A 16198-nucleotide genomic window follows, 5' to 3' on the forward strand; every position below is an offset into this window, starting at 1 on the left:
TTTAAGAATACAAAATAAGAGAAGGAAGAGAACCATCAAGAACAAGTGGTAGGGTTGAGGTGGTGTATGTATATATACATTATATATATATATACACACATACACACACAAATATGAAAGAAAAAGAAGCTCTTTGGTTGCTTTGCTGTATGTTTTGGGTCATAATCCATCTGTACAGTGAAGCACCATTCTATCAGTTTTGCAGCATTTGACTAAATCTGAGCAAAAAGTCTCACTCTATACACCTCAGAACTCGTCCTGCTACGTCTATCCGCAGTCACATCAATAAACAGCAGTGAGCCAGTTCCATTGGTAGCCATACATGCCCGTGCCGTAACCCTGTCTCCACCATATGTGACAGATGATGTGGTCTACTGCCGATCTTGAGCCCTTCCTTTTCTTCTACGGTTCTCTTCCCATTATTCTGGTACAAGTTCATCTTGGTTGCATCGGTCTACTCCGGCCTCAGTTCTTGAGTGTTACCTTGAGATAAATCCTCTGTATTTACGTTCATGAAGGCGTCTCTTGAGTGTAGACTTTGACAATAATATGCCAACTTCCTCGAGACGGTTCTGGAAATGTTTAGATCTTGTGAAGTGGGTTTTTCTTTACCAAGGAAAGTATTCTTCATCCATCCACTTTAGTTCTTTTCCAGGACTTTTGGTGTTGCCGAGTTGGCCAATGCATTCCTTCTAAGAATTTACCAAATTGTTGATTTGGCCACTACTAAAAAGTTTTTGCTTTCTCCCTCATAGGTTGGATTTATTTTTGACACCTCTGTGGACCGCATATTGGGAGTTCCCATGAACAGCTACCAAATGTAAATTCAACACTTGGAATCAACTCTAGCCCTTGTATCTCCTTGTTTGTCATGAAATATAAAGGGAACAGGACACACCACAACCGGCCATGAAACCACTGATCAGTCAATTGTCCAATTAACTTAGAGCTTGTAAAAATAGAGGGACTATGTAAAAAATGGCTGTAATGCCTAAACAGTTGATGCAATATTTTTGTTAAAAGATAACTAAAAACTTTCTGAAAATTTCTGACTTGTCACAGTGACAGGTCAGAAGTTTTGATTGGTGGGGGACCGAGCACAAAGACCCCCACCAATCGCTAAAACTAGGCGGCAGAAGCGCTCGGGCGAGCGCCGAGCCGCTTGGTTCTGATCGGCTTCTCTTGGAAAGCTGATGTAACGGTCTCAATAGACCATCTATGAAGTTTAAAAAGATCTAAGAAAAGAAAGTCTAAAAAAAAAGCCGATCAGAAACGAAGCGGCTGAGCGCTCGCCCGAATGCTTCCGCCGCTTCATTTTAACGATCGGTGGGGGTCTCAGTGCTCAGACCACCACCGATCAAAACTTGTGACGTCACTATGACATGTCGGAAGTTTTCTGAAAGTTTTTTTACGCTTTAAACTCTTTGAATTAAAGCTGAAAGTCTACACGTCATTCACATTGCTTTGTTTCAAATCCATTACGGTGGTGTACAGAGGCGAAATTATGAAAATTGTGTCACTGTTCAAAAAATTCTGCACCGACTGTATTTCGCCAGTTGCAGACCTTGATAGTCAATAGAACTAATCATATGGCGGTATTTTCTTTTCCTAGTCAAAATACTATATACTGTCCATATCGGAGACTATATTTGGTCTATACTTTCCCATAGAACTGAAGCCAGCCCATTTCAATGCACTCAAACAATTTGACAGTGTCCGAGAATGCTTTATCCTAAAATTTGGGCTGCATGCTGCTACTGAAAGGTGCTGCACCGGCTCCGTCACAAGAACAGTAACGACAAAACAAGGTTATTACAAAATAATGAACTAGCATCATATCTAAACTAGGTTTCAGTGTAACCCTGGTGATTTTTATGGCCAGAAGATAGCAAGAGAAATTGGTTAGTTGTAAGGAACCTCCCCAAAAGAACTTCCTTTTTACAGCTTCCCCCCCCCCCCCATGGTAAAAACATATTAGACATAACACCCCATTCAGAATCGCAGCCTCCGTCATGTCCCACTGACCTTCTTTTCTGCTTCGTCGTTTTTTTCTAATCATGTTTTTCAATATAAATCCCGTGACCTTCATTCAAAGAAAAGAAATGGACATAACCCGTTGCCTAGTTCTCTCGTCCACAGGAGACATAACCCTTCGCTTCTATTCACACAGATGCTTAACCACAACCGTCGACCAGTCCGAGTGACACCTCTTTTTTGGGGTCTGATCTAGGACGCATCATGAGGAAGTAGATGCAATGTTTGTAACGTCTGAAAACCGAGCACAGCAAAATGTGCTGTCCTTATGTCACCCCATGTCTAATATACAATGTTCAGCCATTACATTATAACCACTGGCAGGTGACGTGAACAATGATTGTCTGGTTACAATGGCATCTAGGGGGTCGCCCAGGGGTGTAGCTAAAGGCTCATAAGCCCTGGTGCAAGTCTTTCTTGCCCCCCCCCCCCCAAACATATACAACGCACAGACTGCTACATGTCTATAGGCACGGTGTGCCGCCTTCCTGTGGCAGCCTATTCATGGTCTACTTCTAATAGGGAGGATAATATAATTTTAGTTTTTTCTCACAGGATGACCCATCAAGCGGAACCCACAATAAAGCAATTTAGTACTAGTAAAAATAAGAAAAAAAGTACCTTACACTGGCATTATTAATATCAAGCACCATTAATAAATGCAACATTTCAGACCAGTGCTTCCGTAAGATTTTTCCATTACCCTCCTCTCCTGCCAGCTGGTTGTCCGTTTTGGAATTTAGGGAAGGCAGTGCTGTGAAAACAACATAAAAAAGAGACAGACCCTAATTACTTGTGACTATTGTGGGTTTAAAAATAGTCTTCCAATAAATGTAATAAGGATTCTAGAACGCTCTGGCTTCTATTGGGGTCCTGAGGATTCTTAGTGGTCTGCGGTCCCAATCCGTGTGGTTGCAGGGGATCCTCTTCCCCTACAAATTGTGTTTTCCAGTGAGCAGTCATCTCTCGATAGGTCAGGAATAACGCGGCTTCAGTCTTGTCTTTTGTGCTACTCATGGAAGTTACTTATTAAAGAGGCTCCGTCACCAGATTCTCAAATCCCGATCTCCTATTGCATGTGATCGGCGCTGCAATGTAGATTATAGTAAAGTTTTTTTTAAAAACTTTCATTTTTGGCCAAGTTATGAGCTATTTTATATATGAATCTGAATCTTTTCTGTGAGATTTCCAGCAAGTGAAACGAAGTCTCGCGAGATTACGGAGGTAAACGAGATTTCGTTTCCCTTGCTGGAAATCTCATGAAAAGAGTCAGAAGTGTCAGGATTGTGAATACACATGACGTCCAGGCTGGATTTCATGTGTATTCATTATCAGGACACTTGATTAACGTTAATCTCTGTGTATGCGGCTGCACATCGCTGCTGTGTAAATTAATGTAGAGGAGTGTATGACGCTGACTGGTCACTGATTGGTCAGCGTCATACACGTAAACACGCCCAGTTAAAAACAATACACGCCCAGTTGGACATAGAGAAAAAAAAAACGCCCAGTTGTCCATTTCAAACCTCATTTGCATATATATAAAATAGCTCATAACCTGGCCAAAAAAAAACCTGTTACTGTTATCTACATTGCAGCGCCAATCAGTGGTCCAAGTAGGGCAAAAATACTAACAAGCGTTTGCTCATTCATCGGCTTATCGTTGCCCTGATTACACAGGGCAATGATCGGGATCGAGCCTTCATATAAGCAATACACAGAAAAAAGGGGAACATCGATATACTCAAAAAACCAGGCCATAGTTACTAAATAGGCAGGTAGACACCAGTTCCCAACAGGATGCAGATAAGTAAAAAATGTCCCCTTTTTTTTCTGTGTTTTGCTTTTATGTAGGGAACGAAAAGTTCTAGCGTAGGGACTCGCAAGACAGTGGGTTGCGAGCTTGCGTATTTTGGCCAAAATAACAATACTATGTTTATCATGGATACTTTTACGGTATACACTTTTTCCAGGATGCAGCCAGGTCTTAGGACGTCGGAAGAGCATGGTGTGCCAGTGTCTGGTGTGGCGTGCAGGGCAACTCGCCTGATCTAATAGTATGGGCGTGACTAATAGGCGTTGATCCGGCAAGAAACACTATGCCTTGCGACTGCCACATTATTTGAAGCTTTGGTTGTGTGCAGTGATAACACTCCCCTCAAGGCTAGTGGAGTGGATATTACTATTTAATGCACCTGAGCCCTCTCCCTCTGTAGCATTTTTTACTTATCTGCATCTTGTTGGGAACTGGTTTCTGCCAACCGATTGAGTAAGTATGGAGTGATTGTGTTTTTTCAAGCCTTCATATGAACACTCGTCTGCGAGATCATTGGCCCGTGTAATAGGGCCTTAAAGCGAACCGGTCACCAGCATTTCACCTATTAAACCAGCAATACCTGGCGGTAGAAGATAATTCTAGGTTACATTAAAATAATTTTTCACCCACTAAGTCGACTCTGTACATTGAGTATTACGTTTTTTTAGTGTTCCTGTGCCATATGCTAATGAGCATAAGAGTCATATCTTCATTCAAGACTTTCAGAATTAATCCCACCTCCTTAGTTTTGATAGTTCCTCACCTCCCCTCCAGCACACGCTAAATGCCGCACTTGCACATCAATGTCCTGTTCTGGTGCGTGCGTACAATCATAGCAGTGCATGCGCAGTAACTAGACCTGGACGACGCAGGGAAGGGTGTCGGACCGTACATGCACGCTATATCAGACGAGTATTCAGCTTTGCGGGCGGGCCAGTTTTTGGCAGTGGGCAGGCGTTAAGAGGACCGAACGAGACTGAATGATTATTACCGTAAAAGGCGCAAAATGTTTGCAGAGTTCTTTACCGTCAGTTTAGAAGAGGGGATAACGGCAATGGATCTGACAGCGGCGGCCAGCGAGGGAAGTTCAGTAGGTGAAACGGTGACAGGTTCAAGTCTTCACTATAAAATCTTACGTTATCTAATATTTCTGCTGTACCAAGTTTAAAACTTCCATATTTTCACTTTTAGATTTTAAAAAACCTTCAGATCTTTATTTTCAGCTTGAAAGTCGTGTCCTTGGCATATATAAAAAACTGATGAGGCCTCTTCCACCTTCATGTTTTCTTATTTGCTCAGTATAAGGCTATGTTCACACGCAGTGTTTTCAGACGTAATTCGGGCGTTTTACACCTCGAATTACGCCTGAAAAACTGCTCCATTACGCCTACAAACATCTGCCCATTGCTTTCAATGGGTTTTACGATGTTCTGATCCGAGGTGTAATTTTACGCGTCGCTGTCAAGACTGTCCTAAAAAGACGCCGCTTGCGTGTCACTTCTTGGGATGTTTTTGGAGCAGTTTTTCATTGACTCCATTGAAAAACATCTCCAATAACATCTGTAAAGTACGCCGCGAAAAACGCGAGTTGCTACAAAAACTTCTGAAAATCAGGAGCTGTTTTCAGGCGAAACCAGCTCTGTAATTTCAGACATATTTTGCTACTGCGTGTGAACATGGCCTTACGATTGTTTCTTCTATCATATTTTAATCAGTGTGCAGGCCGAATAATATATAAAAAGACCAAAAACCACGCAAAACAAACGGTGCATTTTTCCTTTATTTGCAGGTACATTGTATTTAACACAAGATTTATGTGATTAGATCGGCCATAATATTATCACAAATCATTTTTAATTTGTGGGGACAGTTTAAAGTCATCATTTTTAGATCTATTTACAAAAACTATTACGCTACTGTATGTTTACTATCAATTCTGCTGGAATTCATATACTTCATGGGTATATAGGTTCCCTCTGACATAGGGGCATTTTTTTTTTCTTTTATTACATTTGACCAGTGTACATTCGTTTCTTCAGTAAATAAAACATTGCCCACAAACCACTGAAAAGGGTATGAAACGTGAAAATACTAAAAAAAGAAACCATCCACGCTGCTGCAGTAATGTAGGTTGCGCACATTGCTTGCTCTTGGTTTGCCATGGCAGCATCACTAGAATTAAAGGGGTTCTCCAGACAGTAAAAAATTGATGGCCTATCCTCAGGATAGGCCATCAATAGCTGATCGGTCGGGGTCCGACTCCCAGGACCCCAGCCGATCAGCTATTTTGAAGGGGGCGCTGCGCTCGTACGAGTGCCGCTTCCCCTTCATTTCTACTCGTTCACTGAATCGTCAACATGCGGCGATTCACAGTATACAGTCTTTGCTACTATTCACTTCAATGGGAGAAGGCTGCAATACCTGTGAATCGCCACTAAACGAGTGTCGACGATTCACAGTGCACAAGCGGAAACGAAGGGGAGGCAGCGCTCCTACGAGTGCTACACCCCCTTCCAAACAGCTGATTGGCGGGGTTCTGGAAGTTGGACGCCGACCCATCAGCTATTGATGGCCTATCCGGAGGACAGGCAATCCATTTTTAGCAGCCAGAAAACCCCTTTAGGGTAGGAACACAACATATTCGGGGCAGATACAATGCGTTAAGCTGCGCAACGTATCGTGCCGAACACCGCAGGGAATGCCGTCCTGAAAACGGCACCACAACGTGATGCGTTTATCCGGTGGAATTTCCGCTGCGTTGGGACGGGAAAAAAGAAAAAAATTCCTACTTAGTCCGGCCTCCTGAGGACGTTGCAGGCCATGTGACGCTGCAGCCTTTGATTGGCTGCAGTGGTCACATGGCCTGCAAAATCATCCTGGGAGGCTGGACTGGAGAAGAAGCAGAGAACTCTGGGCAAGTATAACTTTATTTTTTTCTTACTTGTGATTTTTGCGGCGCAACGCTGTGATTCCGCGGCAAATATCGCAACACAGACTGCTTTGTTGTGGGTCTGCAGAATTAACGGATATGCTGCGGTTGAAGTAACCGCAGCGCAGGTCAATTTATGTGCGTTTTTTTTGGGGCGGATATTTACCGCAGTGCGGGGATGAGATTTGTTGAAGTCTCAACCACACTGCTGCTACTGTAATATGCTGCAGATTTTCCACAATTAATTCGTTGCGGAAAATGCGCAGTGTTTACACCGTGTGTTCCTACCCTTAAGCTGGTAAGAGGTAGAACAATTACTAAAAAGGGGTTTTGCGCGTTTTGAATCAAGTCGTGAATCGAATTCTTCACCATTTTTGATCTGACTCTAGCGTCTATATTAAAGTTTGAAAAACGTTCTGCAAGGAAACAATACACTTCCCATGGGAACATGTTCTCATATTGTGGGAAATCTCTATTTGTGAATGCTCCTCCCCAAATATTTTCTGACTGCCAAAGGAAAAAAAAAAAGGGACTGCTCATCACTTACAGAAAACGGCATCTATATCCAGCTTAAAGCCGCGGTCTGCGGAGCCACGTTACATGTCAGGACAGCGGGTTTCACTGCGACCACCAGAGTTTATAGGATTCTTAAACTGAAACTGGGCTAAAATCAAAAACGTGGCTTTAGGTTACACCCATGTAGCCCAACATTTCCCAAAAAGCTTTACTTTCCTGAATGGGATGACTGGACGTCCCCCACTGTCCTCCAGTCGGCCGCAGCAGAGGTCTGTGCCGACCATGGCAACTGAGCAGCACCGGTATGAGATATCCGGTGGGCAGCAGAGGAAATACTACAACCGACTGCGCTAGTGGAGTTTTTGGTTTTAGCCTTTTTTTTCTATTCTGCCGACCGGGGGGGCTCAGTGTTCGGATGTCATGGCCAGCTGCGGAAAACTAGAATAGTAGGAGCTCTGGCATCGAAGAAAAAGTAAAACTTTGGGGAGATCCAGCGCTCTGTGGGACTGATCAAAAGCGGAATTTACTTTTTTTTTTTTTTTGCCAGAGTTTCAATTTAAGGCAAGAAAAATCAACACAGAAGCATCAAACTGACCAGGATAACAGCATTAGGATTACACGCAGGCTGAGACACGGCGCGCTGCTTGTTCGTGAAAACGGAAGGGTTTTCACGCTATGCCTTTCGATCTATTCTTTAGAGAGAACACAGGTAATAGCGGTGCAGCAATAATGGGATTGAAACGACATATATACTAGGGGCTTGTTCACACTGGTGTCCCCAGTTTACAGCTGTCAGATTGAAGCCTGAAGAAGCTCAAGAGTCGGCTATGGCAAGAATCAGTAACCGAGTGCAAAGTGGCAAAAATCAGCAATTGTGGGGTCAGCGAACTCCTTTGCGTGTGACCATGTAATCCGCAGCACGCTCAATGTGTCAGGGCACGTACCCACACCCAAGCAAAAGTCTGAAAACACTGATCGGTTTTCAAGAGAAACCGCTCCTGATTTTCAGCCTTTTTTTAGCAAATCACTTTTTTCATGACGTTTTTTTACGGCCGTTCTTGGAGCGGTTTTTCTAGAGTCAATGAAAAACGGCTGAAGTAGTGACATGCACTCAGGCGTTTTTTTATGCGGCCATTTTTCAAAACGGATGCGTAAAAAAACGCCCCGTCGGAACAGAACGCCGTTTTTCCCATTGAAATCAATGGGCAGATGTTTGTAGGCGGAATTTGTTTGAAAATTTCTCAGCAAATTAGTTACGTGCGTGGGCACACTAAGCCTAAACACAGTGATCCCGCTCCTTTAATCGCAACGCGCCAAATATCTAATAATGCCCGGGGTTGTGAACCAAAACGAACATCCGATACGATGGTCTATAAAAGAGAATACATGTTTTATGTCTGACGACACGCGGGGATTATTTACCATATTGGTTCTAAAACGCAGGGGTCTCCATTCTGGCAAAGTCTCTGATCTTTACGTCTAAGGCTCCATTCAGACTAACACCGCCAACCGTGGATGTGGAAAAACGGCAGTATTTCACATCCGAGGTGCACCCCAGGAGAACACGTTATCACGCGTCCCCCATATACTAGATGCATGAAGCGCAGAAAATTAGGACGTCCTATTTTTTCACTGACCCTTCCCACGCTCCGTTGTGTGAACGGCCCCATTGAAATACATGAAAACATGGCCGTTGTATTAATGGCCGTCACATGGACTACATAAACGCTCGTCTGAATGAGCCCTTACACCTGCTTCAGGGTGGACATGTACGAAGAAAAACTATTGGGTGACTAAACTTGACATTTCAGAAGTTTCGGTCGGTGGGGGGTCCTGGCACAAAGACCCCAACCGATCGCTAAAAAGCGGCAGAAGCGCTGCTTAGTTTCGGATAGTCTTTCCTTGGCGTGGTGTTTGGCTCAATAGAAAGTATATGAGCCCGTACACCGCTCGCTTGGCTTCCCGAGAAGTGTCATTCAGAAGCGAAGTGGCAAAGCGGTCACCTGAGCGCTTCTTTTTAGCAATCTGTGAGGGTCTCCGTGCTCGGACCCTCACCGATCAACAAAACTTCTGACAGGTCACTACGACATAAAAAGTTTAGTTCCCAATTAAAGCTAAACTTCGTTTTGCGTGTTACAATTAGGCCTCGAGTCCTTCACAAGCATTGTCCAGGGTTAAAAAAAAAAACATGGCAGCGCCGCGCCCGTCCACTAGTTACGTCAGGAATTGCAGCTCAGACCCATTGATGTGAATGTAGCGGAGCTGCGATACATTACACAACCTGTGGCTAGGTGTGGTGTATTTTGGAAGCACGCAGCCAAGTCTTCCTAACCCTGTAACGTTAAATCGCTGACCACACAAGAGCGGATAATGCCAATTTGAACTGGAGCTTATAAATCAGACTATAAAAACACCTAACAAATTGGATGAAACCCATTGAGGGGTGATCGGGTTGTAGATGGAAATGGTCCGCAGCACAGGCCCTTTAACAATTAATCTGTAAGATGCTGATCTATCCCTTAAAGTCGGCAGAATTGTGCCCACTAAATGATCTCCGGGAGGGCCGATGAGGCAAAAGGTTACATGGACGGCTCCTGTGTCAAAAAGTGTCACACGGCGAGGTGTCATCCGCAACTATTAGGCAAGGTTCAAGCTAGGCGTGGATCCTTAGACAGTAGGTGAAGGATTAGAAAAATATATATTTTTTCATAAATAGCGCCACGCCTGTCCACTGCAGTTCAGCTACATTGAAGTGAATAAGGCCAAGCTGCAATACCACACACGACCTGTGTACAGCAGTGGCACTGCTTCTGGAAGGCAGCAGTCATGTTTTTTCTAATCCTGTACAACCCCCTTTAATTGAGGACAGGTATATATAAAAGTAAACATAGTGTTGCTATAATCAACCCTCTGTGCTGCGAGAACCTGGCCTAATAAATAGATATTAAAACTAATATGGGCACAAAATAGAGAGACACAAAAATTCATTGCAATATACTTATCGTACAAATGCGATACCGGTCAAACACCCAGCCCCGCATCATGTGACTGAGGCAACCAATTGCTGGCCATCTTGGGGTTTATTTTTCCAAGGTGATGTCATCGATTTGCTCAGCAGTTCCAGGTAAGTATATTAAGAATTTGTTTCCACGATTTTGGGCCCATATTAAACAAATATTAAGCTAAACAGAAGGACTTTGTAACAGACCCTTGATCTGGAGATCATTAAGGGGGTACAACCACGCTCCATTTTAATAGGGATTTATACAAGTATATTTATAAAGGAAAAGTGCAGCTTTTTACAAACTTCTCACGTGTCTGAAGATCGTATTGGGGGGTTCCGAGACCCTAACCAATGTCTGCAATGAAAGGGCTTTAGTAACGCTTCCGCATCCCAACAGCCTCTCTCAAACGAAGTCGCCGGGAGCCGAAGGGTTACAACACGCTCTACAGATCGGTGGGAATCTCTGCATCCCATCCCCATGAATACATCATGTCAGACTATAGGAACTTGCACAAAGCTGCACCTACCATAAAGGAGCACAAATCTCAAACTTTACAGGAACATGAAGGCAAATCATTCTGAACACTAAAGCACGATTATCACCGAGTGAGAGACCAGACATGAGCGATCACGGGTAACCGGGTCTATCGTATTCAGCCGCAGCTCCGCTCTCGAAAAAACGCCGACTGCAGATCTATCAGGTTCTCGGTAGAAAACGACCGAGCTGACAAAACGGGAGCTGTGAACCCAGAACGAACGCAGCGGTGAGAATTTGTTCTGCACTGAATACAATTGACCAAAAAAAAAAATTTTATAAGTGTCTTTCTGGTACCTCATCCAGTGATAATGACAGGTCAGTCATGTGGGGATGTCTATAGACCCCTCTCCCTGCGTCACATACATTTCGTCCCTGGTTTCTCATGCAGTGAAGCCTTCCTTGATATCGGTTTCCAGTGCTCCTGCATCTTTCGAGACCCCCTCTAGCTCCTAATTGCTCACGCATTTCTGGTTCCTCAGCCTCAGGTCAAATTTCAGTCTCGGCAGCTCCCACACAATATGGCTGCGATTCTGCGCACAATGTTATGTCTCCGACCAGTGAGGTTTCCGTTAGTTGAGCATTTGACACGGGAACCAGCAACGCCATCATCCACGAGCGTGGGCAAGAGGACACTACAAAGTCACAAGAAAGAAGCTACAATTTAGAAAAGCAAAAACACACAAGTGTCTTCTGTACAGAATTAAACCCCATAATGTCTTTAACAGATTCTATAACAGCAGTTACACATCATACGCCTGGTGCTCATTTCCATAGAACCGGAAAATAACCTTTAAAATCACAGAGAGCGATGAAGGAAAATTAAAAAAAAAACAAAAAAAACGACAAGCCCTTTAAATTCTACACCACATTGTAACAAGCTTCCATTTTTCTAGTCTCGGCCTCGGATGTGGTCTTTGACTTCTCAAGGAGCTTATCCCATATAAGACGCTAGTTTGGACACGTCCTTGGCAAATTTAATCCATTAACGCAATAGGACGACATCTCCGTTTTAACTTCGCAATCACCCATTTGTTCTGCGGCGATAAAAAGCCGTTCGTACCAGACTGTGGCATTAACCCGATGTCTAGAGACGGGCTGATGAAACAAAGGAGTCTCAGATTCTGCCAGGATTATGAGGGCGACCAACGCCATGAAACCGCAACGCAGCCGATGTTCCGTCATGCAGCTTATACCTACGTCTGACTATTGTGCGCATGGGTCCAGTGGCAGTGAATAGTATTGGACTGTATCTAGCTTCATAATCAAGATATAGTCTCACCCAGAAATTCTTAGGGGGTGCGCGTTTTAGTGTGCAAGACAGATTCCCAGCGGCTCAAGTAAATCAAGCTTAGATCGCCACCTGGTGTTCTAAATTGGGTGAAAAACCCAGAGCTTCCTTGAAAAGGTTCAAAGACCACATGCAAGGCTACGGAAGACATTTCCTCAGCATCTTGTACCACATAGATAAAGTAGATGCAAAAATATCGATATGAAGCTTTCTTGCTCCATCGTTTGACAAGCAACAGCGCCGTCACTTCGCTCCTACAGAACCCGTAAAGGTGTCTTCATCAGTCTGATCCAGGTCGTCAGCTTCTTGACTGTAAATTTACATATTATACCCAGGAAATGGCTCAGACGATCTCCTTGTATTTGCCCGACTCTGGGCAACCCCTAGTCGTGAGCACAAAGCCGCAGCCTAACTACACATTGAATCAAAAGGCGAGGTTCAGTTTCATAGTTGACAATTTATTACATTCCAGCTTTTTATTTAATATGTAACTTTTTTTTGGCTGTTGGCTTAAATAAGAATTAAAAAAAAATATATATATATAAAATTAAAGAAAAAAATAAAATAAAAAAAAGCACTGAAATGGAGGAATGGGACAAGGGAGAGGCCCCTGCTGCCCGCTGTAGTGTCTGGATGTTTTTTTTCTAAGGGCTAAAGAAATTACTGACCAGAAAGGGACAGGGAAGGAGGTAGGAATGTAAGAAACTAGCTGCAGGTCCCCCCCTCCCCCACCCCTTAAGACAATACGAATCCCTGCTTTAAGCCTGACGGAATAGAAATAACCGCTTCCCATAGATATAAGATTTGTTGATTTATTTATTTATTTTTCCTGGCTGATTTCTATTGTCCTCCCCGCACAAAAAAAAAACAAACCTGCAATGAAAGTGTTGCAGCCTCGAGCCCTCCCGCCTACAAGGACATTAACCTGCACCGATTCTGCGCGCCAACAGACGATCTGTGCGAATAGTCGCCCAAAAGCCTTTAAAAAAAAAAAGTGGCGTCAAGTAGACAATGAAAGGGTTTTAGAGGGTTCTGGGGTCCTACATGTGGAGGGGAGGACAAAAACCATCCAGGAAGATCTGACTTGCACTTTAATGAATAAAAGGATAGTCGCACATGTGAAAATCGAAGATACTGCATCCGGACCCGAAGGGAAGGTCACAAAAAAACCAAAAATATTTCCATCATCAAAACTAATCTGGAGAAGGGAAATGTATAGGAACGTACTAGGAGCCATGTCCAATGAGATGCCCATGTTCGACTTGGCAATGTGTAATGCGCAACCACACAGTGGGCATTTGTATCCGAAGGCCAGTGAGGACATGGCCTATTAAAAGAAGAACTACAAAAAAAGTTAAACTATCGGGTTGGGGGGGGGCCAATTCATTGGATGCTGAAACCCTGCAGCCAGAGGGGAACAGGTATGACGGGTAACACCCTACAAACAAAAACTATAAAGCTCCCTGTTCCCACTGAACCCTTCATCCAGTGCAACAGAAAAAAAATAAAAAAAGAAATTAAAGCAGCAACCTGGGATTAATAAAACAAAAAAAGAAAAAAAAGGGAAAAAGAAAAAAAGTACACTTTCCAAATGCAATAAAAAAAACAGTATCATATAACACTGCTATTAACCCTACTGCTGCTGGAGCAGCGACAGGGTTAACGAATGAGAGTGGGGAAGGAGCAGAACCCCTTCACTGCCGGAGGCACTGCTTTACATGATCCGACTATTTGCAGTGCACTGCAAGAATATTCCAGTAGTAAAGGGGTTGCATAACTGTAAACCATATAGTCTTGTGCATACATATATACATACATAGATATAGGCGATCTTACAGGGGGGCATTTGGACAATGTGCCAATAATGAACAGAATGGGGTAACTCGGGGGCATACGGCAGCTTTTCGGTTGCAGGCAAAGTGGAGTTTGAGACGTGTTTATTATACGCACCCATTGCGGCCGCTTCTAATTGGCTTCGACCAACATTCAGATATCCAAAATTTTAAAACAAACAATGCAGAAGCCTCTAGTAACGAGACGGGCTTCATCCAAGTGAATGTTGCATCGAGCCGTATAGCGGCTGCAGACAATGGGCGCGGACCGGTCCACAAGTCCATATAAATAAGGAGGGAGCTGCCAGGTTATGAGGCACCATGGGAGAGAAAGCAGGCGGCTTCAATGGCCACACCACGCTGGTTGAGTGATATTCGGTGTCATTCTGTTGCATTTGGGGCTCCACAGGAGAAATAAAAATAAGAAAACAATATACTTAATAGTTTAGGGAGCCTCCCGGGCATTTTGTTTTGCTTAAGACCTTCCATAAAAAGTGAAGTAAGACTAACAGCGAAGACGTCGAGACGCCTTAGAAATAGCAGCCACATAAGGAAGCGTCCTCGAGCCCGGCCGCCTCCAATGACCATGGGAATATCACGTTTACCCCGCTCGCTCCCATGTGCCCCATACATTGCTGGAAGGAAAATGGAGGGAATACCTGTTCATGCACATGCAACCTGCGGTAGATCCAGTATAGAGATATACGTCACCCCAGCTCTGCGTGATATTGCTTACTCCATATAACCCAGGTCAGCAGGATGATATGTAGGAGTAACCAAATAGACCCTCCAAGCATCACTCTGTATGACAAGGTCCAGCATGCCTATACGCTGACGGCTCCCTGTAACAGAAGGAGCCCCCCCTTCACTGTTCCAAATTACAAAGGACAACCCTGGAAAGGCAAGTAAAGCCGGGCCGAGGCCGCCGTGTATTTCAGTCTGATCATTTTTCGGGATGTATTCCCATAATTCGATGTGTTCCCGATGATGACAACTAGTGGTGACGTTACAGAACACGCATAGATTCAGATAACACCAACAGACCTCGGACCGTGCTCGTCTACGCCCCCTAGAGGTGAAGTATAGTATTAGATTTACAATCTATAAACCTCCTGGCGCCACTGAGCTCAATAACGGCCTCTTGATGATCGGGACGTTTGTACCACTGATATTATTAACTGCTCGTCAGCCAGAGAGGGGCAAACAGAGGGTGTGAGACCAAGAAAGAGGCCGTTCCATCTACCCACCCACTTGTGAGCGGGTAGACACTTAAAATTAAGATGTAAAAATCAGAAAAATGACTCAGCTCAGTGGCGAGCGAAAAGTTAAAGACCGTAACCTATGTAAACAAAAAAAACTTTGCTCGAGCTTTGCAGATACCGGCAGAAGAAAAAACGATTGCAATATGAGCAAAGCGACAAAAAAGTTACGTATACTTCTCCTTTAAATATGTCCAATGTAAGATGGAAGAAATCTCCCAGCTACCACCTTCCCCACTCCCCGATTCATAGCTCAGTGGTGCAGCCTCATTTACAACAGGGATTCTGCGTTTACCCATCCCGACCCTCCCAAACCCAAACACCAGCAGTAATGGCCCCTACAATATTTACACGTGCTAGATCTCCCCCCCCTCCCCCACATATCCCCCCCCCCCCCATCCCTCCCACTTTTCACAACCCCCTCCCCCATTCCAATCTTCTATTCCACCAAAAGCTTGATTTCGCTGGCAAGAAGCTGGTTCATGTTAAAGATGGCGCTCTTGGTGAGGAGCTCCCTCTCCGTGGCAGTGTCAGGATCACTGTCCACAGAGCTGGAGCTGGCACTCATGCTGTCTCCAGCTTCATGGTGGTGGAGTAGAGGAGCAGGCACGTCAACGCCTGAGCTGGAAGTTACGCCAGGCAACTCGGGTTCGCTCGTCTCGCTTGCGCTGGACACGACGGAAAGGAGGGACATTCGTCTGGTTAGTCGACTTGGCAGAAGTGAAAGGGCATAGTCGGCCACCATGGAGGCTACGTCCATGTTGCAGGCTTTGTCAAAAGCAATAAAGCCCACGTTTGCATTCGCCTCACAGACACAAAACGAACCATCTTCTTTGGTGAGCAAATCAATGCCGCACACATCCATTCCCAAGATGTTGGAGACTTGAATAGCGAGTTGCTTGCCCTGCTCGCTCAGTGAGCACATCATTCCAATGCCTCCTATTAAAAGAAAAAAGGAGCAGAGATACGTTTAGAATTAAAG

General features: G+C 44.3%; 1 protein-coding gene across 4 annotated transcripts in view; it reads right to left on the reverse strand.

The window, feature by feature from the left end:
- Positions 1–5612: 5612 nt before the first annotated feature.
- The window catches only part of RIMKLB (ribosomal modification protein rimK like family member B), a 38591-nt gene continuing 28005 nt past the window's right edge, over positions 5613–16198 (reverse strand). For 3 of the 4 annotated variants that reach the window (XM_075842911.1, XM_075842910.1, XM_075842912.1), the window contains one exon: positions 15639–16155. In XM_075842911.1, coding sequence (XP_075699026.1) covers positions 15656–16155 — 500 coding nt within the window. In that variant the 3' untranslated portion in view covers positions 15639–15655. Of the gene's footprint in view, positions 11470–15638; positions 16156–16198 lie in introns of those variants that run through there. The other variant, XM_075842914.1, reaches the window with a different exon arrangement.

Source organism: Rhinoderma darwinii, chromosome 11, assembly GCF_050947455.1.
Source record: "Rhinoderma darwinii isolate aRhiDar2 chromosome 11, aRhiDar2.hap1, whole genome shotgun sequence".
Lineage (NCBI taxonomy): Eukaryota > Metazoa > Chordata > Amphibia > Anura > Rhinodermatidae > Rhinoderma > Rhinoderma darwinii.